The sequence below is a fragment of the Dermochelys coriacea genome, chromosome 19 (genome assembly GCF_009764565.3).
Source record: "Dermochelys coriacea isolate rDerCor1 chromosome 19, rDerCor1.pri.v4, whole genome shotgun sequence".
Classification (NCBI taxonomy): domain Eukaryota; kingdom Metazoa; phylum Chordata; order Testudines; family Dermochelyidae; genus Dermochelys; species Dermochelys coriacea.
In genome coordinates this window covers 7,748,313-7,771,365 of record NC_050086.2, presented here as the reverse complement: position 1 = coordinate 7,771,365, position 23,053 = coordinate 7,748,313, and the positions used below count along the sequence as shown (strand labels likewise).

General features: G+C 43.2%; 1 protein-coding gene and 3 non-coding genes across 9 annotated transcripts; all 4 read left to right on the top strand.

The window, feature by feature from the left end:
• Positions 1 to 328: 328 nt before the first annotated feature.
• PABPC4 (poly(A) binding protein cytoplasmic 4) lies at positions 329 to 21,360 on the top strand. Of its 6 annotated transcripts, XM_038377874.2 has the most exons (17): positions 615 to 751; positions 1,503 to 1,565; positions 3,013 to 3,320; positions 11,525 to 11,718; positions 12,636 to 12,751; positions 13,203 to 13,342; positions 13,604 to 13,698; positions 14,310 to 14,447; positions 15,124 to 15,219; positions 15,935 to 16,207; positions 16,512 to 16,599; positions 17,149 to 17,265; positions 18,253 to 18,380; positions 18,988 to 19,081; positions 19,707 to 19,837; positions 19,915 to 20,014; positions 21,005 to 21,360. In XM_038377874.2, exons 4-16 carry the CDS (start codon positions 11,545 to 11,547, stop codon positions 19,999 to 20,001), a joined length of 1,677 nt encoding a protein of 558 aa, XP_038233802.1. In that variant the 5' UTR covers positions 615 to 751; positions 1,503 to 1,565; positions 3,013 to 3,320; positions 11,525 to 11,544; the 3' UTR covers positions 20,002 to 20,014; positions 21,005 to 21,360. The 6 variants fall into 6 exon arrangements, 5 of the variants coding, with proteins under 5 accessions (XP_038233797.1, XP_038233804.1, XP_038233802.1 ...); XM_038377875.2 differs by lacking the exon at positions 3,013 to 3,320; XM_038377869.2 differs by lacking the exons at positions 1,503 to 1,565; positions 3,013 to 3,320 and having other exon boundaries at positions 329 to 751.
• Positions 14,821 to 14,954, top strand: LOC119845594. Its single transcript, XR_005289648.1, has one exon. It is a non-coding gene; the product is annotated as a small nucleolar RNA SNORA55 (small nucleolar RNA).
• LOC119845596 lies at positions 15,514 to 15,649 on the top strand. Its single transcript, XR_005289649.1, has one exon. It is a non-coding gene; the product is annotated as a small nucleolar RNA SNORA55 (small nucleolar RNA).
• LOC119845593 lies at positions 17,437 to 17,570 on the top strand. Its single transcript, XR_005289647.1, has one exon. It is a non-coding gene; the product is annotated as a small nucleolar RNA SNORA55 (small nucleolar RNA).
• Positions 21,361 to 23,053: the final 1,693 nt, after the last annotated feature.

The following is a 23,053-nucleotide window of genomic DNA, read 5'->3' as shown; positions in this document are numbered from 1 at the left end:
GGTTTGGACTCCTTGCTTGTGGAAGTCTTAATTTTTGTGTGTGCCTATTTCCAGGCCTTTTCTCTATCCTGCTGCTTCCCCTCTTCTTCTCCCAGGGCCTGAGATCATCAAACACGCCTCTTCCACACAATTCTGTCTCCAGCCCCCAAATCCCCACAAGCTTCTCTTGCACTGAACCCCCAGTCTGCTGCTCTGACTTTCCAATCCCCCAGAGCGCTCTGATCTTATCCGGACTTCCCGTTGGCCTCAAGTGAGCTGTAGCTCACGAAAGCTTATGCTCTAATAAATTTGTTAGTCTCTAAGGTGCCACAAGTACTCCTTTTCTTTTTACTTCCTTCTGTGACTCTTTTAGTCTCTTCTGCCCTGAGTGGGACCCCCCTCTCCCCCACCCCTTGTTCCCACTTCAGCTTCCGTTAGCCCAAAATTAGTGATTTTAAAAATATATATATAAATAATTGTAAATTCCCTGTTTTAGTTTCTAAAACTTTTGTTTGTTTAAAAAAAAAAAAACTTAAAAAAACAAATTAGTTTCTGGTGGGAGTGCGTGCTGGGTGGAAGATGAATACGGCTGCTAGTAGCTACCCGATGGCGTCATTGTATGTGGGCGACCTGCACCCTGATGTCACCGAGGCCATGTTATATGAGAAGTTCAGCCCTGCTGGGCCTGTACTCTCCATCCGAGTCTGCAGGGATATGATCACCCGTCGCTCCCTGGGATATGCCTATGTCAACTTCCAGCAGCCAGCTGATGGTAAGTTGGACATAAATGCCTTTTCTCTGAACTGTTTTGCTGTTTGTATAAGTCTCCATACAATCACCTAGTTGTGAATTACAGTGGCAGGGGTAAGCAACTTCATGGCCACTCTGCTACTGGTTATGAAGTTGGAATGATATTAACCACTTCACATCTTCAGAGTCTTTGGCAATCATTAGCTAATCTTCACAACACCTCTGGGAAGCAGTTAAATAGTATTTCTGTTTGCCAAAAATCAGCTTCTATGGACTCGCTTTTTCTGACTCATTTGAGAATGAAATCTTCTTCAGCTTCCCTCCCTGAATTGTCCTGCATTAAGCTGCATGCCTGGGTCTTTATCCAGTCAGTCACCTTGAAGGAAGCGGAAGGCTAGTCAGACCTTCAGTCTGAATGGCTGTAAAGGAGTCTTCCCACTCCCCCTCTCTAAGTGAGACTTGGGCGGTGCAGTGGGCTGAGGATTGTAGTGTCGGGGGGTATATCTACACTGAGTTGTAAAACCCATGGCAGCGAGACTCAGAGACTGGATCCTCAGACTGGGGCTCTTGCAACAGCACTATAAACAGCAGTGTAGATGTTTGGGCTCAGGCCCTGAAGCCCACTCTCTTCCCTGTCTCTAAGACTCTGTCACGGTTTTAAAATGCAGTATAGACATACCGTGGGTAAACTGTCTGTTGGCTGATCTAGTTTGCTATTGGTTGTGAAGTTGAAATGCAGCATTTACTGATGCTTTTTCTACCCTTTTAAAAAGGAATACACACCCAGCTCACATGAAGTGCTGATGGTGCCTTGCCTGGCTTAGGCTCTGTTCAAGGTAGGTATCTTTGGCCCACAGCAGCAGAGCTTTGAGAAGGATGGGGCAGAGGAGGTCCATGTTTAGTATGTCCATATCTAGAGAAAAAGCTGGGTCAGCATTTTCTGCCCTAGTTCCCACAGTCTTGCATTACAGACACCTGAGGGCTAAGTGTTGTCTGGTGCTGTGGCTTAGCAGCATCTTTACATGATGTAAGCCTCTAGGGTGGTGAACTTTTAACTTTCATCCAGAATTAATTTGCAACTGCACAAACTTCAGCTACATGTGAACTCTACTGTATCCTTAGATTCAGGTTTAAGAATACAGTCTTGTTGGTACACTAAGGAATACATGGTCCTTGAATCATGAGCTTTCTAATCTGCAATAAATAGAATAGTTACTACATAACTGATATATTCCTCTAAACCTATTGAGAAGCAGAGCCTATTGGGCTGAATTCTTGTCTGGAATAGTGAGGCCCTGATTTTATGCTGCCCTGAGTTTTCATCCTGTCTCCTGATACATGAGACCTCAGGGTAACATCTTCCCTAGTGGTGCTGATTGTTTTAAATGGCTCTTCTGCTCCTACCTATTGATGTGTTCCTAAAAAGCTTCCCCATAGCCCAGTGGTTTTTTTTCATACATGGAGCCTTTGGAGTCGCTTTATACACAGGCCAAGCAACGTACGATGTGGTTTAAGACTTAACAGCAAGAAGGGATGGACTTGAGAGAGGCTGAGGTTGTACACATGGTTCTCTTCTTAGTCCTGTAACTTCCTGTGTTATTACCACTTACAGAACATATTTGTGTTCACAGCACCTTGTAAACATTAACTGATCCTTATTAGCTGGGAGAGGTAGGTGTTATCTCCCCTCTCAGGGTTGGGGGAAAAGCGGGCAGTGGAAACAAGGCCAAGTGAGAATCAGATTTGATGAACAGAGACGTAGTCTGAGTATTCATTAGAAGAAAGGAAGAGATGCAGAAAATGTAGCTATGTAAACTTTTTCTCACTTTAGCTTTCCTAAAGCTGAGAAGGGGGTAGAGCAGAGGACAATTTTAAAGGGGCCCTTGAGTACTATGAAAGTAGACATGCAACTATAAGGGGCAAAGTGTTGCTTTTTTAGAGCATATATGAGTGATTAGTTATGCATTCTCCTAGATCTATTTAAAAAAAAAAAGCCCTGTCATGCATAAAAAGTAGAAGACAGGTGGCTTTCCAATATATTTCAAGATCACTTTTCACTGCAATAAATAGGCAGGTATTTGAGGGTGGGGTTGCTTCATACTTGGCTTCCAGTGAGGCAGCAGGCATTCTAGAAAGTCTCTGCTGAAGTAATACTCTGGCACAGTAGAAGGTGTCTAGTTACTTCTAAGTTAAGGAGGCCAAATGACTAAAACATGGGAAGCCTAGTCACTGAGAAATGTATTGGAAGGAGAAACCACCAAATTCCCATTGTTTCATGAAAAGGATCTCTTCTGAAGAGCTTTGAATTTCTCCTACGTGGTGATCCCCGCTGCACATGCTGTTTGGCTGCACGAGCAAGAGACAGCTACTCCACGAAACAGAATATTGTCACACGCTTTGGAAAGACAAGGCCATTGGTGGCACATCACGATCTCTTTGTAACCAAGACTTGTCATGGAAGAGCAGAAAAAAAGTTCCTGTTTTCCTCTTTAAAGATGGCACCCACCTCACACTGCAGGAAAGGACAAATTGGTATCAGCACAGAGAAGGAAGGATGCTCATGTAGTACTGCAGTTTGCCACATTGTTGCTGTAAGCGATCTCTGTTATGGTTTGAATATTATTGTAAGATGTTACAAAGTAGCATTTTAGAACAAGGTAAAAGTATTCACCAGAGTTATAGGGAGAACAGACTGCTTGTTTAGAAGATGTATTCAAAGTACTTGCAGATGTTTTTTCAATGCATATGAAATAGTAACAAATAATTGAGGAAAGAATCTATAATAGTCCACAGCACCTTCCTTTCAAGGATCAAAGTGCTTTGCAGATACAGATCAATCATGCCTCTACCTCTCTGGGAGGAAAGTATTCTCATTTTACAGGTCGAGAAGCTATGGCTCAGAAGTTGACTTGCCCAAGGTCATGTGGCAAGTCTTTATCAGAACAAGGAATCTGAGTCAGAACTTGCACTCCTGTGTGGTAATCACTAGCCCATGCTTTCCTATATCCAGGACACTTGCATCTCAAGTGCAGACCTTCTGCTTTTTTACAGACTTTTTTGTTAGCTAGTTAAATGGTACCAGGCAGTGGAATAGTTATCTTCTGGCTGAGCACTGTCTTGGCTGGGCAACATCAAAGATCTGCCTGTTGGAGAAGGGTTGTTCTTGGGGAAAGAGTAATACTGCCTTAGATTGCACATCTCTACGGCATAGTAATGGGTGACTATTGAATCCTGAGCATGTGTACTGTGGTAGGTAGACTGACCAAGAGAATGCTCCAGTATTCCGTCTGGTGGTTAGGTTGATAACCATGGCCTTTAACTTGGTTCTTTTTCTGACTAAAACACTGAAGAAAATTCTTTCCGCTTCATAATTAGAAGAGGAATTGAATGGTTCATGTGTGATTAGCTGTAGTTCAGCTTTCATAGTCTGGCATGGCCAGGGGCATTTTTTGTTTTAAAAACACATAATTCAACAGAGAAACTTTCATATGGACTTGTGTGTATAGCTAAGTTGTTACAGAAGCCCATGGGAAGAGAAATCATTCCCCCAAAGACTCTTAACAAAAAGTCAACAGATGGAATGCAGTGTGATCAGTCCATTGACTTTTGGTTCTTATTGCTGAGACAATGAGTGTATTTCCAGAAATCTCTGAAGGGAGGCTTTTCCAGAACTGTACAATGCGATCAGCTTGCAAAAGGTCCCAGGATATTAGAGAGACAAGGTGGGTGAGGTAATGTATTTTATTGCAAGTTGATGCAATAAAAGCTATTACCTCACCTACTTTGTCTCTCTAATAAGAATGTAGGTACTCCACCTCCCTGAGAGGCTGTCTACGCTGGGAATTAGGTTGGTATAATTGTGTCACTCAGGGGTGTGGATTTCCACACCTCTGAGCAACATAGTAATACCAATATAAGACTACATCTACACTACGCAGCTTTTAGCGACATGGCTGTGTCGATACAGCCGTGCTGCTAAAAGTTGTGAAGTGTAGCTGCTGCTTGTCGGCTCCGACAAGAAACTTCCACCTCCAAGAGCAGCGTTTGTGTTGTCGGCAGGAGAGCTCCTGCTGACAATGCGCTGTTCACACTGGCATTTATCGTGGCAAAACTTTTGTCTTTCAGGGGGTGGGGATTTAACATCTCTGAAAGACAAAAGTTTTGTCATTCAATTGCCAGCGTAGACATAGCCTAACTTTGTATTGTAGACCAGGGCTAAGAAAGCCAGGGAAGTTTGTATGCAAAGGACTTCTTACCTCATTCAGTGTCCTTCTCTAACTGAGCCCCACCACCACTTGTGATGGGCCCATGAATTATTCATGTCCAATTATTCCTTCTCCTTCAGTGTCCCTGACAATACCCAACATTTTGTCTACAAAGAAATTCTTTTGCAAGACTCCCCCATTAGGATGACCCAAATTGTATTTGAAATCTTTCTTCAAGGACATTAAATGAAGAATCAATTCATTGACTTTCAAGAGTTTAACATATGAGCTGTGATCAAGCAACATACAGAAAAGCGGAGCGAATGAGCCTAACCAGTCTTAAACTCACCAATGGTAAATAAATCAGAGTGGATAAACTCTGGCTCTCTCTTTTTTTTTTTTTTAAGACATAGTGGTAATAAACAGGGACAAAAGGTCCCTGGGGCAGCTATCCTTACAGAGTAAAACTCTAGTACTGGCTTTCTGATGGCTGAAACTTTGCATTGTAGTTACCCACCTTTATGGGCCTTCACTATGGTGGCTAACTCCAGCATTGTTTCAGCACTTGAGCAGAGAGCGGGGAAGGGGGCATTACTGTGAAGTCTCCGGCAGTGTCTCAGTCGTTTTCACTAGGAACAGGCATGAAACAGAAAAGAGTGGTGGGTTAAGCAGTTAGAAAAGGGAGTGTATACTGCAGCACTGTGTCAGCTGCAGCTGATTCTGCTGGAAGGATGCCAGGAATCAGTAGGAGAGAAACAGACACAGGGATTGAAATGGCTGAAGCTTTGGCCTAAATAGAAGTAAATGTGGAAGTGTTTTTTCTAGATCAGGGAAATGAATCAGAGGTAGGGTTTTTGGCAAATTCAAGCCACTCATGCCCATTCACTAAAATGGTGGGATTGTGCCTTGTCATATCCACGGATGGAGATGTAAACTTCCCTAAAGCACCGGGAGAATCTATTTTGGACACTCACTGTAATGCTTACAATGGGTCTTTAAGCCGACTTCAAGCGGCAGACAGCGATACTGTGGCCTAATCTATTAACAGAGACAGCAGCACAATAAGTTCTGCTCCTAGCTACTAACAGTAGAAGAGCTGAAATAATGTGAGTAGGATCCTAGTCTGTGGCTCAATAATTGCTGTAAAGTTTCAGAATTCATTCTGATTGCATGCCTTTGCTTCAAACTGCTTGTCACTTTTCAACAAAAACCCTGTTTCAACTACAAATGGTATATACTATTAGTTTGTGTCCTTGCCATCACATGCCTCTGGAGGACCTCTCCCTGCTATAAATAAATGCTGCCAAATTCAACAAGCTGGACTGAGTTGCCTTTTGAAGTGCCTACTGGAAATGGACTGTGGTGAACTGCACATTGCTGAAAGAATGGCGTTGATTCAGACTGTAGCAGTTGAGGAATAAATTTAGGATGCCAGTCGGTTGAATTTAACCCTTTTGACTAAACAAAGTTAGCTGAGCCCCTACGGCAAGGGTATTTTTCTCTCTCATACAATTTTACATGTTCCCTTTCCTTTGCAAGTGTGTAGTTCAGGAACAAGTGAGAGGGGAGTTTCAGCTGTGTGAGGAGAATGGGAGCCTGTGACATCACGCAAATAGAAAAGCCATTTCTGAGCAGATGGAAACTTCCCATTTAAGAAACATTTCTACAAATAGGAGTTAAAACAGACTAATATTTCAAGGGGGTCTTGGTCACTTTTATTGCAAATTTTGTGGTGGTTGAGCTCCATGCAGACATGAAGATAATCCACGAGATAATTTGTTGCATAGAAAATGTTGGATTCTCTAGATCCTCCTTCATCTGCAGCTAGAGATCAGTAAGCGGCATGTGTAGCCAGCAGACAATCAAAATCACATTTCTCTTGAATTTGCTGCTGCTACGGCCTAGCCAACAATTTTCACTTGTTTGAGGCCCTGAATCTAAATATGGAAAATCATCCATTAGAAAAAAACATGGAACCTCACATCCAGTTCAGAGTTTTTTACTCTAGTATGTGGGTGAAGGTGGGCTGAGAGGAAGCCAAACAAACCTGGGAAGGTAGGTTTCTTATCTCATGAGTATTCTTTGATTTAATGCAGGTCCATCGTCTTTTTTTCCCCTTGCCTCATACTGGGAATTAGTGTCCTCTTTCTCTTCCCCTGCATACTGTGGGAATATTTTCTGGCATAGAAGTGTGTCCTGAGCATCTTAATTTTATGAACAAGATCCTGATGTGCATATGTAATGGTCCTTTTAATATACCAGTGGATAACAAAAATAGAATCTCGGAGGGGGGTTACAGTGGGTTAAAAGTCAATCTACATTGCTGAGGTTTTAGAATTTAGATGGATACGCTTCTCTGTTTACAATATAGCATATGCAGATTTATTTCTGATTTTTCTTATCCCTCTCTGATACGATCTTTAGAGTGGGTTGCTAAAGCACCATTTTTGCCCCATAGGCTACGTGGGCGCCTCAAACGTCCTTCCCAGCATATTACACATGTTTATGTACCACTCCCTGTCCCTGCACCAACAAGAAGAATAATCCCTCTTCTCTTAAGCCTCGTTTACCCGTAACAGGGTTTGTCAGCATAGATATACTGGTAGAACTATACCAGAAAATCCCCTTGTGAAAATACAGCTTCAACTGGCAAAGGAATTCTCTTGCTTAAACTAGTTCCCCAGACAGAATACACGATGCTAGCAAAAGGACTTTTTTGCCGGTATAACTGCAGCTACACTGGTATAGCAATGTTGATTAGGGGTATGATTTTTTTACAACATTTTTATGTTGGCAGAAGTCCTAGTGTAGACTGTTATACTGGCAAAGTGCTTTTGTGGGTAGGGTTTATTTCTTTGGGGGAGCTGGTATAAGCCATGCTGGCAGAAGCACTCTTAATGGTGTAAGCTGTGCCTCCACCAGAAGGCTTTACTGGTATAGCTACACTGGTAAATCATTTCTAGTGTAAGCTAGGCCTTACAAGGTGTTAGGAGGGTTTTGTGCAGAGTATTGAATATTAGGGCTGTCAAGCGATTAAAAAAATTAATTGTGCGATTAATCAGACTTTTAAATAATAATGGAATACCATTTAAATATTTTGGATGTTTTCTACATTTTCAAATATATTGATTTAAATTACAACAAAACATAAAGTATGCACTTTGTTTTTTTATTACAAGTATTTGCACTGTAAAAAACAAAAGAAATAGTATTTTTCAATTCACCTAATACAAATACTGTAGTGCAATCTCTTTATCATGAAAGTAGAACTTACAAATGTAGAATTATGTACAAAATAACTGCATTCAAAAATAATACAATGTAAAACTTTAGAGCCTATGAATCTACTCAGTCCTATTTCTTGTTCAGCCAATCGCTCAGACAGACAAGTTTGTTTACATTTGCAGGAGATAATGCTGCTGGCTTCTTGTTCACAATGTCACCTGAAAATGAGAACAGACATTTGCAAAGCACTGTTGCAGCCAGAGTTGCAAGATACTTTATATGACAGATGAGCTAAAGATTCATATGTCCCTTCATCCACCATTCCAGGGGACATGCATCCATGCTTATGACAGGTTCTGCTCGATAACAATCCAAAGAAGTGCAGACTGACACATGTTCATTTTAATAATCTGAGTCAGATGCCACTGGCAGAAGGCTGATTTTCTTTTTTGGTGGTTTGGGTTCTGTAGTTTCCGCATCAGAGTGTTGCTCTTTTAAGACTTCTGAAAGCATGCTCCACACCTTGACCTCTCAGATTTCGGAAGGCACTTCAGATTCTTAAACCTTGGCTCTAGTGCTGTAGCTATCTTTAGAAATCTCACACTGATACCCTCTTTGCTTTCTGTCAAATCTGCAGTGAAAGTGTTCTTAAAGTGAACAACATGTGCTGAGTCATCATCCAAGACTACTATAACATGAAATATATGGCAGAATTCGGGTGAAACAGAGCTGGAGACATACAGTTCTCCCCCAAGGAGTTCAGTCATAAATTTAATTAATGCATTATTTTTTTAACAAGCGTCATCAGCATGGAAGCATGTCCTCTGGAATAGTGGCTGAAGCATGAAGAGACATACAAATGTTTAGCATATCTGGAACGTAAATACCATGTGAATGCCTGTTTTCACTTTCTGGTGACATTGTAAGTAAGATGTGGGCAGCATTATCTCACATAAATGTAAACAGACTTGTTTGTCTTATCAATTGGCTGAACAAGAAGTAGGATTTAGTGGACATGTAGGCTCTAAAGTTTGCATTGTTTTGGTTTTGAGTGCAGTTATGTAACCAAAAAAAATCTACATTTGTAAGTTGTATTTTCAACTGTATTGTATAAAGAGGTTGCACTACAATACTTGTATGGGGTGAATTGAAAAATGCTATTTCTTTTGTTTGTCATTTTTACAGAGCAAATATTTGTAATCAAAAATAATAATGTAAAGTGAGCAGTGTACACTTTGTATTCTGTGTTGTAATTGAAATCAATATATTTGCAAATGTAGAAAAAGATCCAAAAATATTTAATACATTTCAATTGGTGTTCTATTGTTTAACAGTGTAATTAAAACTGATTAATCGCAATTCATTTTTTTTAAAAAAAGAAAAGGAGTACTTGTGGTACCTTAGAGACTAACAAATTTATTAGAGCATAAGCTTTCGTGAGCTACAGCTCACTTCATCGGATGCATTTGGTGGAAAAAGCAGAGGAGAGATTTATATACACACACACACACACAGAGAGAACATGAAACAATGGGTTTATCATACACACTGTAAGGAGAGTGATCACTTAAGATAAGCCATCACCAGCAGCATCATCTACATTGGTAGATGTGATATATGCCATCATGTGCCAGCAATGCCCCTCTGCCATGTACATTGGCCAAAAGTGAACAGTCTCTACGTAAAAGAATGAATGGACACAAATCAGACGTCAAGAATTATAACATTCAAAAACCAGTTGGAGAACACTTCAATCTCTCTGGTCACTCGATCACAGACCTAAGAGTGGCTATACTTCAACAAAAAAGCTTCAAAACAGACTCCAAGGAGAGACTGCTGAATTGGAATTAATTTGCAAACTGGATACAATTAACTTAGGCTTGAATAGAGACTGGGAATGGATGAGTCATTACACAAAGTAAAACTATTTCCCCATGATGACAGGTTTCAGAGTAGCAGCCGTGTTAGTCTGTATTCGCAAAAAGAAAAGGAGTACCCGTGGCACCTTAGAGACTAACAAATTTATTAGAGCATAAGCTTTCGTGAGCTACAGCTCACTTCATCGGATGCATCCGATGAAGTGAGCTGTAGCTCACGAAAGCTTATGCTCTAATAAATTTGTTAGTCTCTAAGGTGCCACGGGTACTCCTTTTCTTATTTCCCCATGGTATTTCTCCCTCCCACCCCACCCCCCACTGTTCCTCTGATATTCTTGTTAACTGCTGGAATTAGCCTACCTTGCTTGTCACCATGAAAGGTTTTCCTCCTTTCCCCCCCCTGCTGCTGGTGATGGCTTATCTTAAGTGATCACTCTCCTTACAGTGTGTATGATAAACCCATTGTTTCATGTTCTCTGTGTGTGTGTGTGTGTGTGTGTGTGTATAAATCTCTCCTCTGCTTTTTCCACCAAATGCATCCGATGAAGTGAGCTGTAGCTCACGAAAGCTTATGCTCTAATAAATTTGTTAGTCTCTAAGGTGCCACAAGTACTCCTTTTCTTTTTGCGAATACAGACTAACACGGCTGCTACTCTGAAACCTGTCATTTTTTTTAGTTAATCTTGTGAGTTAATTAAACTTGCGATTAATCAACAGCCCTACTGAATATGTATAAATATTAAAGATGCATCATCCAGTCTGTCCACTTGGTCCCTACCACCATGCCTTCCCTCTTCCCCAGGAAAACAACTTCTCCCATCTGTCTCCATGTAGAAGAAAAAGACCTTCCTGATTCACTACATCCTCACCCCTCCTTGTATTCATGACATGTTTCACCCCAGCTATCAAAGCACTTTACAAAAGTGGGTAAATACCTGCATTTTGTGTAGAGGGATGCTAAGGCTCACAATTATTCAGTGAGTTAGTGATAGAACAGGGGCCATGTCTAGACTAGGAAAACAGGCCTTTATTTTCAACCAAGTTAGCTCCAACTTGATTGAAAAAAGAATTTTGTTTTTCCTAGGTGAGACAAGGCCAAGGTGTCTTGATTCCCAGTCCTGTCTTCTGATTGCTAAACCATGCTATTGCTCTGGTGAAAAATAATCTATACTAAACCCATTGTAATGTAGTCTTGTAAACATGTCTAATGACCTAGCTGCAAAGAAGTCAATTTAAAGTAGGCAGTGGAGTCGTCTTTTTTTTTTTTTTTTTTTTAATTTTTAAATGTCTAATCTTACAATAAAGGTCAGTTATCCTTTGGCCAGTAATTCCATTAGCTATCACCTAGGCCTTGTCCCTTAAGTGTTCAGAAGGAGACGACATAAACTGAAAGTGATTCAAAGAAAGTTGTAGTACTAATGCAGCAGCGACCTTTCTCCTTTGTCATGCTGCAGAAGCTTGTTCTTCCTGACTTTCTTCTTTTCACAGCTGAGCGTGCTCTAGACACCATGAACTTTGATGTGATCAAAGGCAAACCTATCCGCATTATGTGGTCTCAGCGGGACCCCTCTCTGAGGAAGTCAGGGGTTGGGAATGTCTTCATCAAGAATCTGGACAAATCCATAGACAACAAGGCACTTTATGACACATTCTCAGCATTTGGGAATATCTTGTCCTGCAAGGTGAGACTTGGTACCGTCCCTAAACCCTGAATACCCATCTTTGTCTCAGAATCCACCTTCCATCGCACGTACTTGACCCAACTAAACACACACAACAAGGGATGGAAAGCGGGGATGTCCACCATGCTTGGGCAAGGGAATCTCCAAAAGCAGAACAGAAAAGGACATCACTGAGCAGAACAGGGAGGATCATTAAAGTTAGACTTGATCTTGATCGTCAAGGCACAAAGCTGTGCACAGCTTTGAAAGCCTCTTCTTAAAATGCCTTGCCAACTCTGTCCCTTGGCATGACTTGTTTTCTCTTGTTGGCATGACTTGTTTTCTCTTGTTGACATGCCACTTGCATGAACACAACAAATGGAAAAGCTTCTGTTCTCTGCAGTTGAAGATACTAGCAAGAGCACAAGTTTCAGGCTATGAAAGGGTGGGTTAATGTTTGGGTTGTAGCTGGCATATGATTTAAATCTGGGATTCTGGCTTTTGTATGTAGTACATCAGCAATAATAGGTCAGGGTTATCCTTGTGGAGAGCACTTCATTCACAGATATGAATGCTTCACAAGAGGGAATACGTATCAGCTGCCCTTCACAGAATGAAAAGCTGAGGAAGGAAGATGAAGTACCCTTGCTCAAAGTCACATAACAGCTAAGTGGCACATTGTGGACCAGAACCCAAGTCTCTTGACTCCTAGTCTAACTTCCTATCCACAGTACCATGCTTCTCTTCAGTATTTAGTCTTCGTTATTATTTATTTGTATCGTGCCAAGGAGCCCTAGTCAAGAACCAGGACCCCATTTTCTTATTCATACCTTCTGTGTAAATCAAGGAAAACAGAGGACGTCTCTGCTGTTATCCTGTAACCAATATTGTCTGTCTTAATGCAGAGCTGATGATCTGATTTGTTCCATTACTTGTAGGTGGTGTGTGATGAGAATGGCTCTAAGGGCTACGCATTTGTGCACTTTGAGACCCAGGATGCTGCAGACAGAGCCATCGAGAAGATGAATGGCATGCTGCTAAACGACCGCAAAGTGTGAGTGTCACAGCCAGAAGCAGCAACGATCGCATGAACCATGATGCATCTCGGTATTAACAGGGGACACACAAGGCTACTGGTTCTCCTGGCCCAAGCCTTGGCCTGCTACCTCTCCACTACAGGGCTGGTGAGTTTCCCTGCCCAAGCCATGGCCTGTTACCTCTCCATTACAGGGCTGGTGGATCTCCCTGGCCAAGCCTTGATCTGCTACCTCTCCACTAATGGGCTGGGTGGGTATCCTTGCCCTACAATCTCCACTGCAGAGCTGGGTGGGCATCTTTGGCCTGCCGCCTCTCCACCATAGGACAGTTGATTCTTCTGCTTGATCTCTGGCCTGCTACATCTTCCCCCAGCTCCTAGCAGACACTTATTTTTAGCCCACTGCAAATCACACATCCACCCTTGAAAATGAGTTTTTCTCACAATGACTCTCACTTTTTCTTTTCAGATTTGTTGGGAGATTCAAGTCACGTAAGGAGCGGGAGGCTGAGCTGGGAGCCAAAGCAAAGGAGTTCACCAATGTTTATATTAAAAATTTTGGGGATGACATGGATGATGAGAGACTAAAGGAGCTCTTCAGCAAATATGGTAAATACTCTTGCTGCAGCTGCAAACCTTGTACCCCCATAGTAATTCACTGCCAACTGTGGTGCTACTTCTGAGTCACTTTGAGGACAGAGAAGCAGGATAATCCTGAGAGAGTGGGCAGTTGTCAGACAGGAGGCAGAGGCTGGGACACAGTGAATGAAAGAAGGCCGGGCTTATATGCGGCTTTAGTTTTGATTTTGGAAAGCTCTCCTGGAAATGTAGTGTAGCTAATGCCCTGCTAACTCTGTCCCCTGGCAACAGGCAAGACACTGAGTGTTAAGGTGATGACAGATCCCACTGGAAAGTCCAAAGGCTTTGGGTTCGTGAGCTTCGAAAAACATGAAGATGCCAACAAGGTACGAAACTGCTTTCATTCTAGTCAAGTGTTTATATGGAAATAAGCGTGGGGAGCCATCATCTAGTGTAGGGATGGAGAACACTGGTCCTCAGAAAAGCTTAGAGCTGAAAGTGTCCAGAGTTGGGTTGAATAGCTTCTACACTTCACCAAGTTGGATATTCAAGGTTAAAGCCCACATTCCTCCCAGACTACTAGATCTGCACAGTATCCTGTTGGATAAATAGCAGGAATTTTATCTGATCGGGGCCATTACACCAGGAGACAAAGTGCGGGGAAGTTGGGGAGGTGTCTGGAGCTGGCATGATGCTCAGAAATGCTCTTCCCTCAGAGTAGGTCTTACAAGATTTGGCCCTGTAGTCAAGGGTTGAATAATTGTCTGTAAGTTCACATATCTCTGCTGTGAGTCCGGAATTTAGAGTGAGCTGTGTGAGGATGGTTCCTGCTGACAACTTCAGTTTGTATTTTACCAGGCCTTTATTTAGATGCAACACAAAGGTAATGTTACAGGAGAGGGGGATGGATTGTTGGCGCTCAAGCTGGTAGTAATAGGAGTAGCTGCCACTTTGTTTCATCATTTGACAGGAATTTTCTGTTTGAACCCCTGTCCAGGCAGTGGAAGAAATGAATGGAAAGGATATTAATGGAAAAATGGTATTTGTAGGCCGGGCACAGAAGAAAGTAGAGCGCCAGGCAGAGCTGAAACGGAAGTTTGAGCAGCTGAAACAAGAGAGAATCAGCCGGTACCAGGTAAGAGAGTGTGTGTGCCTGTTCTGGATGCAGGGACCCATCTTCAGGCAGAAGTGTACTGGTGGACTTAAAGGGAACATGCCTATGCTTATTCAATTGTCATCTTGCAATATTGACCTCTAGAGGTAAAGGCAATCGCCTAGTATTGGCAGAGTGAACTCCAGGGGTCAGAACTATGGCAACAGACTGAAATTTTTAGTGGGATGTGAGAATAAAGTCTGGGTTTTGTAAGGACTGTCAACATAAAGTCTCATGTATGTAGTCTCCTTGCAATGATGAAGACTGACACCTTACATGGATGACAAAAGGTAGCAGAAATCAGGCCACCTTCTGTGGTTGTGGCTTATGGTAAAGCTAGGTCAGGCTATAGTTTGCATCTAAATCTTTCCTGCTCCTTGCAGTGCAGTACAGGACTGGGGACACATGATGCTACAGCAAAGCAGAGGAAATCCAGACAGGCTCCTTTCCATTTGCTCTGGGACTTGTCTCTACAACTCTGCAACATTTCATGCCCTTAGTTATTAGGGGAGAGAGCTCTGGGTTTGGATCATTTCCACAGCTTAGTGGGTTTGGCAGCTCGATGTGGTTGCTCAATATTCCCTAAATATGCAATTTCTTCATTGGTATGGCTGCTTTCCCTATTGTTAGCCTCATGTATTAGTATTCTCTCTTTTAGGGCGTTAATCTGTACATTAAGAACCTAGATGACACTATTGATGATGAAAAACTGAGGAAGGAGTTTTCGCCTTTTGGGTCTATTACAAGTGCCAAGGTATTGTCAGGGTTTATAGATTCTTAGATTTCAAGGCCATTATCTAATCTGGGCCTGGGGCTGAGGGTGATTCTTAGATCTGTGGTTCTCTTAAGCACTGAAAACATCTTGACCAGTCAAGATGTGGATTTCAGGGGGACTAAAATGTGTTTTTACTTGAGAATTGTATTGAATATTTGCTTCATCCCTAATGAGGTGAGCAGGTGGGAAATGGCAAACTCGCTTGTTTCAAGTGACTCCTGACCTTTATGAGATGCCCAGAAATGCAGTGTTGAGTCATGCAGTTTAAAAGGTGCACCTGAATCTTTCCCATTCCTTGCAGGACAGTGTGGGCCTGGGGACACATGGTGCTAATAGCAAAGCAGAGTAAATCCAGACAGGTGGTTTTCCTCCCTCATTGCGGGCTTGTCTCTTCAACTCTGCAACATTCCTCCTCTGACCGCAGGTTGTGGAGATTCACTAGGGTAAAACCTGCAGCTTCTCTTTATTGGCAGGGAATAGGAAGAATAGAGGTTTCATTGAAAGCAGCAATAATTGATGCATTACTGGCTGACCCACTCCCTATAGACAGCAGTCCCTTCCTGTGTGATACACATGAAAGATCCCTGAGCACTTGAGTCCCCTGAATTGTGAATAGATTGCTATGACTCTAGCCAAGCCCTCATGACATGGACCTGCCTTCACAATGCTGCCACTCTGTCAATCCTCGTTTTAGGTGATGCTGGAGGATGGACGAAGCAAAGGGTTTGGCTTCGTCTGCTTTTCCTCTCCAGAAGAAGCTACCAAAGCTGTGACTGAGATGAATGGGCGTATCGTGGGCTCCAAGCCATTGTATGTTGCGCTGGCACAGAGGAAAGAGGAGCGAAAGGCCCACCTCACTAATCAGTATATGCAGCGTATAGCTGGAATGAGAGCCTTGCCTGCCAACACAATTATTAACCAGTTCCAGCCAGCTGCTGGGGGGTACTTCATGCCTGCTGTGCCCCAGGTAAGCCCAGCTGAGTAAGTCAGTGTGGCTTTACCACCAGCATTGCCTGGCTTGGATCTCTGACACTGCAGCTGCAAGGACTCCATTGAGTCTTTCTGCTGTGCCTTTCGCCAGGCTGCAGCTCCTAATGTTGGGTACCAAGTCCGTGGGATTTGTTCTGTGGCTTCCCAACTGCCTGCTATTGTCATGTGACTCTGGGGCACAGAGCACTGAGCTCAGGGGTATCAAATCCAGTTGTAAACAACATTTTACATCACTGGCTTAGATATGGCTCCTTCATTGTCTTTTTCTTTCCTCCTTTCAGGCTCAGAGCAGACCAACTTACTATGCACCCAATCAGATGACGCAGATGAGACCTAACCCACGCTGGCAGCAAGGGGGGAGACCTCAAGGTGAGTGTGCTGGAAACAGAGCTGTGGCTTTAAGACACCTGTTTGTCTTACTCTCTGATTAGCCTCCACACTACCTGTTGATCCTGTGTCTGATGCCCTTGTGTGCCACTAGACGTTGGAAGAAAAGTGTAATTGTTCCCCTGCAAAGAACTGAATAGGTCAGAGCTGGGCTGCCAGGTGGCGAGGGACACCCACTTGTGCTGGTGACGGAAATCCCTGCTAGGCAATATCCACACACCTGATTACATCTATTGTCAATCTGGGCTCTGCCATGCCAGTCCCTGAGAACTACCATCTGTCTTACCAGGGCATACTCTGTAGACTCCTGTGTGTTCATACAAGTGTAGCCTGCTGGGGTTTCTAGAGCCACAATTCCCTCTCTTTCCAAAGTGGGCAAGGATTACAGCAACAACGAAGACTTCTCCATTGAATCCCCTTCCTTGACTCCCTCCTTCAAGACACACATGCACATGTCTCCCAGCTGGTGGGCTGGGAATTGCTAATCATTTTGTATTTTGAGAATTTCCTCTCATTGCCCTTCTCTCTCAGGATTCCAAGGGATGCCGAATGCCATGCGCCAGTCCGGACCGCGCCCAGCACTGCGCCATCTAGCACCTACTGGCAATGCTCAGGCTTCTCGTGGCCTCCCTGCTGCCCAGAGAGTTGGTAAGCAGTCCAGCTCTCACTTTCTTCTCCAAGTCTGAGTGGAGAAGCGGGAGCTGCAGAGTCTCTTGTGTTTCTGAAGACTGATGCCAGATGTGGATGGCAAGAGGCAGCTTGGAGCACACAGTTGAACTAGGGCCCCACATTACGGTGGCATAAGTTAGGATAAAGAGAGCACCTAAATCTTTCCCATTCCTCGCGGTGCAGTGCCGGTCTGGGGACAGTTGGTGCTATAACACAGCAGAGGAAATCCAGACAGGTTGCTTTGCACTTTAATTGGGACTTGTCTCTACAACTCTGCAACACTTACTACCCTCTGTATGATTATGGAGGTTTCTCCAGAGTTAGATGTCCAGCTCATTCTGTTGGAGGGGATGTAAGTAGAAAATGTCTCACAAGCAGCATCTATCACTGGTTTAGGGTGCTGGAGAAAAGCCCCTTCCTAAGGTAGCCCAGTGCTTTCTGGGGTATAACTGTAGAGAGGTGATGATGGCTCTCTTCCACTGTAGTACAAAAGGAGCTAATCTCTGACTGGGGCCCCAGGTTAGAAGCTGCAGGATGAAACACACGCAGCAGGATAATTAACCTCTTCCCCACCTGTGTCTAACTTGGCAAACTGAATATTACACAGCTCAGAATAATTTGGCAGGTAAGGAGCCTGTTCAGCTGCTGGTTCTGTTGTGTTAGTGCAGCGCCTCACAAAATTTTAGTTCCAAGTATATGTATTATGAGGATGCATTGTGCAAAAAGAGCTTGGTCCAGCTCTAGCTTGGTACCATTGCCTCCTAGTCAATGAAAAAGACAGGTTCTGCACCAGTATTTGCCTCTGCATTGAATAAACTCTGCTGCTGGAAGGCAGCGGTGCTTAATTGTGGTTGTTCACAAATTCCACACTGTTAGCATCAAGCTAGAAGCTCGGTGGGGTTTAGACTTGTGTGCCACACACTTCTGTGCATGTGTATAATCTGGTATCCTATTCTTCCTTTGCAGGCATCGCCACTGCAGCTCAGAGTTTAGCTCCTCGTCCGCCTGTAACTGCCCCAGCTCCCAGAGCAGTTCCCCCTTATAAATATGCCTCAACTGTCCGCAGCCCACACCCAGCAGTACAGCCTTTGCAGGTAATACGAGGGGCTGTCTTGCAGTTAGCAATGGTAAAGTTAGACCGTAGTAGCTACAGGAGCAGCTTTTACAGCTGAACTTGACTGTAAAGTGGATTTTTTTCCTAGAAAGGCCAGATTACTTTGATAACAGAGATGGCAGAATTTGGGAAGCTGGCTGTACTCCGCCATGTACTCGGCTCTGCTTGTACAGCTCAAGCCAATCACCTTTAGCCTGGCAGGCCCTTTATTTGCCCTTTTTTTTCCAGGGATGCTCTTGGGTCCTTGCCCCCAACTTTTGTCTCTGGCCTCAATTGCACCTCATTGTCTCTTAGCCAGGCTGGGTAGTGCACAGCCTTTGTCGAGGGATCCTTGAAGATGCAGCTAGACCCCTCTACAGAGGTCACCAGGCACATCTCTGCATTGTTGAACAGATTGTGAACTAAGTGCACCCTGTCAGTCCTGCACTGAACCAGTCTTGTCCGTAGGCCTTTCCAGCTGCACAGGCTCTGCCATGGACTTGTGTGTCCTTGGGAAGAACCTATGTATTCTCTTGCTGTCTCTAAACAAAAAACCCAACCCTTCTCTTCTACACGTCACTACTGAATTCTCCTGTTGCTTCTTACAGGCACCTCAGCCTGCAGTACATGTACAGGGACAGGAGCCTTTAACTGCTTCCATGCTAGCTGCTGCTCCTCCCCAGGAGCAGAAACAGATGCTGGGTAAGTGACACTATAGTTCTTGAGGAAGAAAGGCCTCCAGGGCTATAAGGAAGCTAAACACATTCCTTGTGAGCATATTCTAATTCAGGACGGTTCACAGGAGTTGGAAAGCATCAGTCTTTCACAAACGAGGACACTCCAGCCACTTTTGTGAAAGCAACTGGACACTTTTGTAGCTAAATCCCTTCTGTAACGTGTGTACAGATAATGGTTAAAAGTGCAGGGGGTGTAACTATCAGGGTTTGAAATGTTTGTTTCATTGGAACCACAGCTTTCAATTCCAGTAGCATTGGCTCAGCCCTGTTGAACTGCATTCAGTTTGTTTACATGGAGATCTTTCCAGTGTCTTGTCTGCTCTACATGGACGTTAAAGTTCCTCTGGCACTTCTGGGCCAAAATTTTCCACAGCCTTCACTGCTGTCTACCTGGTGGCTGCCCTTCTCCTTGAGTTTGGGTGGTACTGCGTGCATATACTTGGTAAAGTTTTTGAGATGAGGTGCTACAGAAATGGAAAGTTAATGCTCTGGCTCAACGGTGGTGATTTATCTTTCCTCTTTGTCATAATTGCTGCAAAGCCCCTCAGAGCACTCTACAAAGACCATCTGTTTGACCTTTGCTTTCCTAGGAGAACGTTTATTCCCCCTAATCCAAGCTATGCACCCCAGCCTTGCGGGGAAGATCACAGGAATGCTACTAGAGATTGACAATTCAGAGCTACTGCACATGCTGGAGTCTCCAGAATCCCTCCGGTCAAAGGTAAATTCCCACATCCTTCCTGACAGGCTTGGCTGGAGAGTGATAATGGATCTTATTTGATCATTTGTCTACACCAGGTGGAGGAAGCTGTTGCAGTGTTGCAGGCTCACCAAGCCAAGAAAGAAGCTGCCCAGAAGGTGGGCGTGGTTGCTGCTACCTCTTAAACCAGGAAGACTGGTGAGTGCATCCCTGGTCTCCTCTTCAATCCGAAGCTGTCAGTATCAGAGTAACTAGAATATTGTTTGTAGGGAGTGCAGCCTGCCAAGAAGTGGGATCAGGGCTCCCGCACAATGGCAGCAGAATTTCAGTCCACTCCTTGCAGATCAGTGCAGGTTTGCATGCAGAAATTCCTGAAGATAGAAGCTTCAGAACTTCTCTTTTAGAGATCAGTCACATTTAATCTTCAAACAGGTTTCTTGAGTTCCTGAAGTATCTCCAGCAGCTAGTGTGTCATGAGATTTGTGAAGACCGTTAAATTATTAATCCATGTCAAAGAATAGAATCCATCAGAATAAGAGCAAAGCCACAAGACATTTCAGTCATTTTTGGGCAGGGCAAAATGGAGACATATCACACCTAAATGCCCAGGTTTATCCAAGTTGACAAGTACATTTAATTAAAATTACCTGCTGTGTCTAATGCACTGTTACCAGTGATTCTTGTCAATTAGCTGCTAAGTAAGGCATTTAGTTTCTCTGAATGCCTCTGTGGATGGGTGGCTTAAACTCCATCTAGATTTACACATGCCTTTCCATAGCAGCTTCCCCTCATAAATTCCCTAATGTGGATTAGTCTGCAATTACTGTGGTCCAATAAAAGATATTACCTCACCTACCTTGTGTGTGTTGTATCCTGGGACCAACTCGGCTATGACACTGACCATTAAGGCACTTTATCCTGTCATAACTATCTCATATATCACCACTTCTGGCACTAAAGATTTATAGGAAATCTCTTTTGGGAGGCACTGTCGCTTTAAAATGACAACAGCCAATCTGGCAATTCATTATAAAGGAGGAATGTAGTAGTATGCAGATTAGATAGTAAATTTGCCCCTTAGGCTTTTTAATGGGTTGGTAATTTTGGATATTGGCACACTGGGCTGGATTTAGCTATGTTGCCTGTAGACAGTTTAGTATTTTCTTAACCTTTTTTTCCCTCCCACAGGATGCAAAGAAGCCAAATAGCTCCTTCACAGACATCCGCTCAAGATGTTTGTAGATACCCTGCGCTGTCCTGCAGATCTCAACACCATGCAACATATCACATAACTATACTGCATTTTGTAAATTAATCTTTAAAAATCTTGTTTCAAAAGTCAATTCCATGAAACTTTAGGTTTCCAAGACCAGGATTAAGTTTGCAAGCTTTTCCTTTGTGGCCAGGACAGAGCTAATCTTTGTCTTTTCTAAGCAGGACATTGAGGATTTCTGATTGAAAGTTTTTTGTGGGTTTGGTTTTTAACTGAACAGTCCAGTTTGCAAAGTCTGGAAAGCATTTATCAATAAAGGAATAAAACCTTTCATTAAATGGGTCTTTTCTCCCACCTATTGTGCCAAACCACATGAATTTCTTTTCCTTGTCAGAAGTAAACTGTTAAGCAATTAGAAGATTAGAATCCTTCTTTTTGCGAATACAGACTAACACGGCTGCTACTCTGAAACCTGTTAAGCAATTGTCACATGATTTGAACACTTAAAGTTGTGATTCAATGGCACTATTCTCTCTCTCTCTTAACCTCAACATGACAATCCCTGCTATCAAGCAACCATGTTAAAATACCACTTGACATTTTGACTTCAAACTGTAGTGTTGAGTCTGGTTGGTATTTGAAAGGCAGACCTTTAAAGAAAGCCCATTGTATTGAAAATTGGTGTTGATTTCATAGGTGGGATGCAGCCCTTTAAAATGGTATTGAGAGACATTTTTCAGATGGATAGAGAAGGGGGTTCAGATTACGTTCCATATAAAAGTCCCAGGGCACTTTGCAAGAGTGGAAAAGACGCAGCCATTCTTCACGCTGGATGACTACATACAGTGTGCCTCTGTTCCTCCTGCATATTCAACTGGATATTTTATTTCCCTTCCTTGTAACCGTTGTATAGTGTCGTACTGTGCTAGTAAAACTATTCTGCACCTTAGAGATCCCTGCATGTCAGTGGTTTTGATGTGTGCTTTATAGTGGTTTGGGGGCATTCTTTGGTGGGGAAGGTAATATATAAATGACTTAGAGAAACAGCCCAACAAGGTAGGGTTAGTACTATCAAAGGATTTAAGAGAAACTCTCCTAAAGGAAAACCGCCAAGCTGGAAAGCACACTTCCGTTTCTCTGCAAAAGGAGGATGATGCCTACTTCACAGGGGAGGTAAGCCTTACTACAGAGTTGCAAAGCTTTTTTAGATCCTTGGAAGAACGATGCTAGAAAAGTATAAAGTCTCTCTTGGTTTCTAGATTTAAATGCTACCTCGATTTTCCACTTTGCCAATTTGCCTTGTTTTTGAGAGCAGGCCAAGGTATTGAAATATAGAAGACTCCCCCTCCGAAATCTGGATTCTGGTCTATAACACTTGGTACCTAAACCCAAAAGTAGAAGAAGCTAGGAGAGTGAAAATGCAGAAGTGCAGTGCCCTGCATCTCCTGAGGGCAAGTCACAAAGCAGAGCATTTTGATTCTAATGATACGGACTCCTTTGAGCATTGAACAAAATATTGTAACAAGATCCTGAAAAGGCTGGTAGCTCTTAAAGATAGGCTACACGTTGGACCTGTTATCTTAGCTGACCACTCCAATAATTCCATTTCTGCTTCCCAGCTGGAGTACCACATTTCATAAATTTAAAGCAGGAAAATGGTTACTTTGCAGTCTGGTGGTATGACACTTAGCACAATAACTTATTATTTGGAAATGCAGCTGTATCTTACTGAGAGAGAGTCCCAGAGAGTCAGGGCAGGGGCCTATGAAACACAGGCAGAGACAGCTGGCATTGGACTCTGACTCAAACAGCTCTTGCAAGCACTTTTAAGTTCTGTGATCACTGGACACCTGGCCGTTCAGGATCAGGGCTCCTGTGGGGTAAGTCTTATAGCCCCATTTACATTGTATCCTCAGTCAATTTGCATTAACTCCTATACCTAAACCACATGTCCATAAACTGCTGAACTACTGGCTGAAATGCTAGCTGCAGCCACAGAAACGCCTCAGAAGCTGCACTGTCAC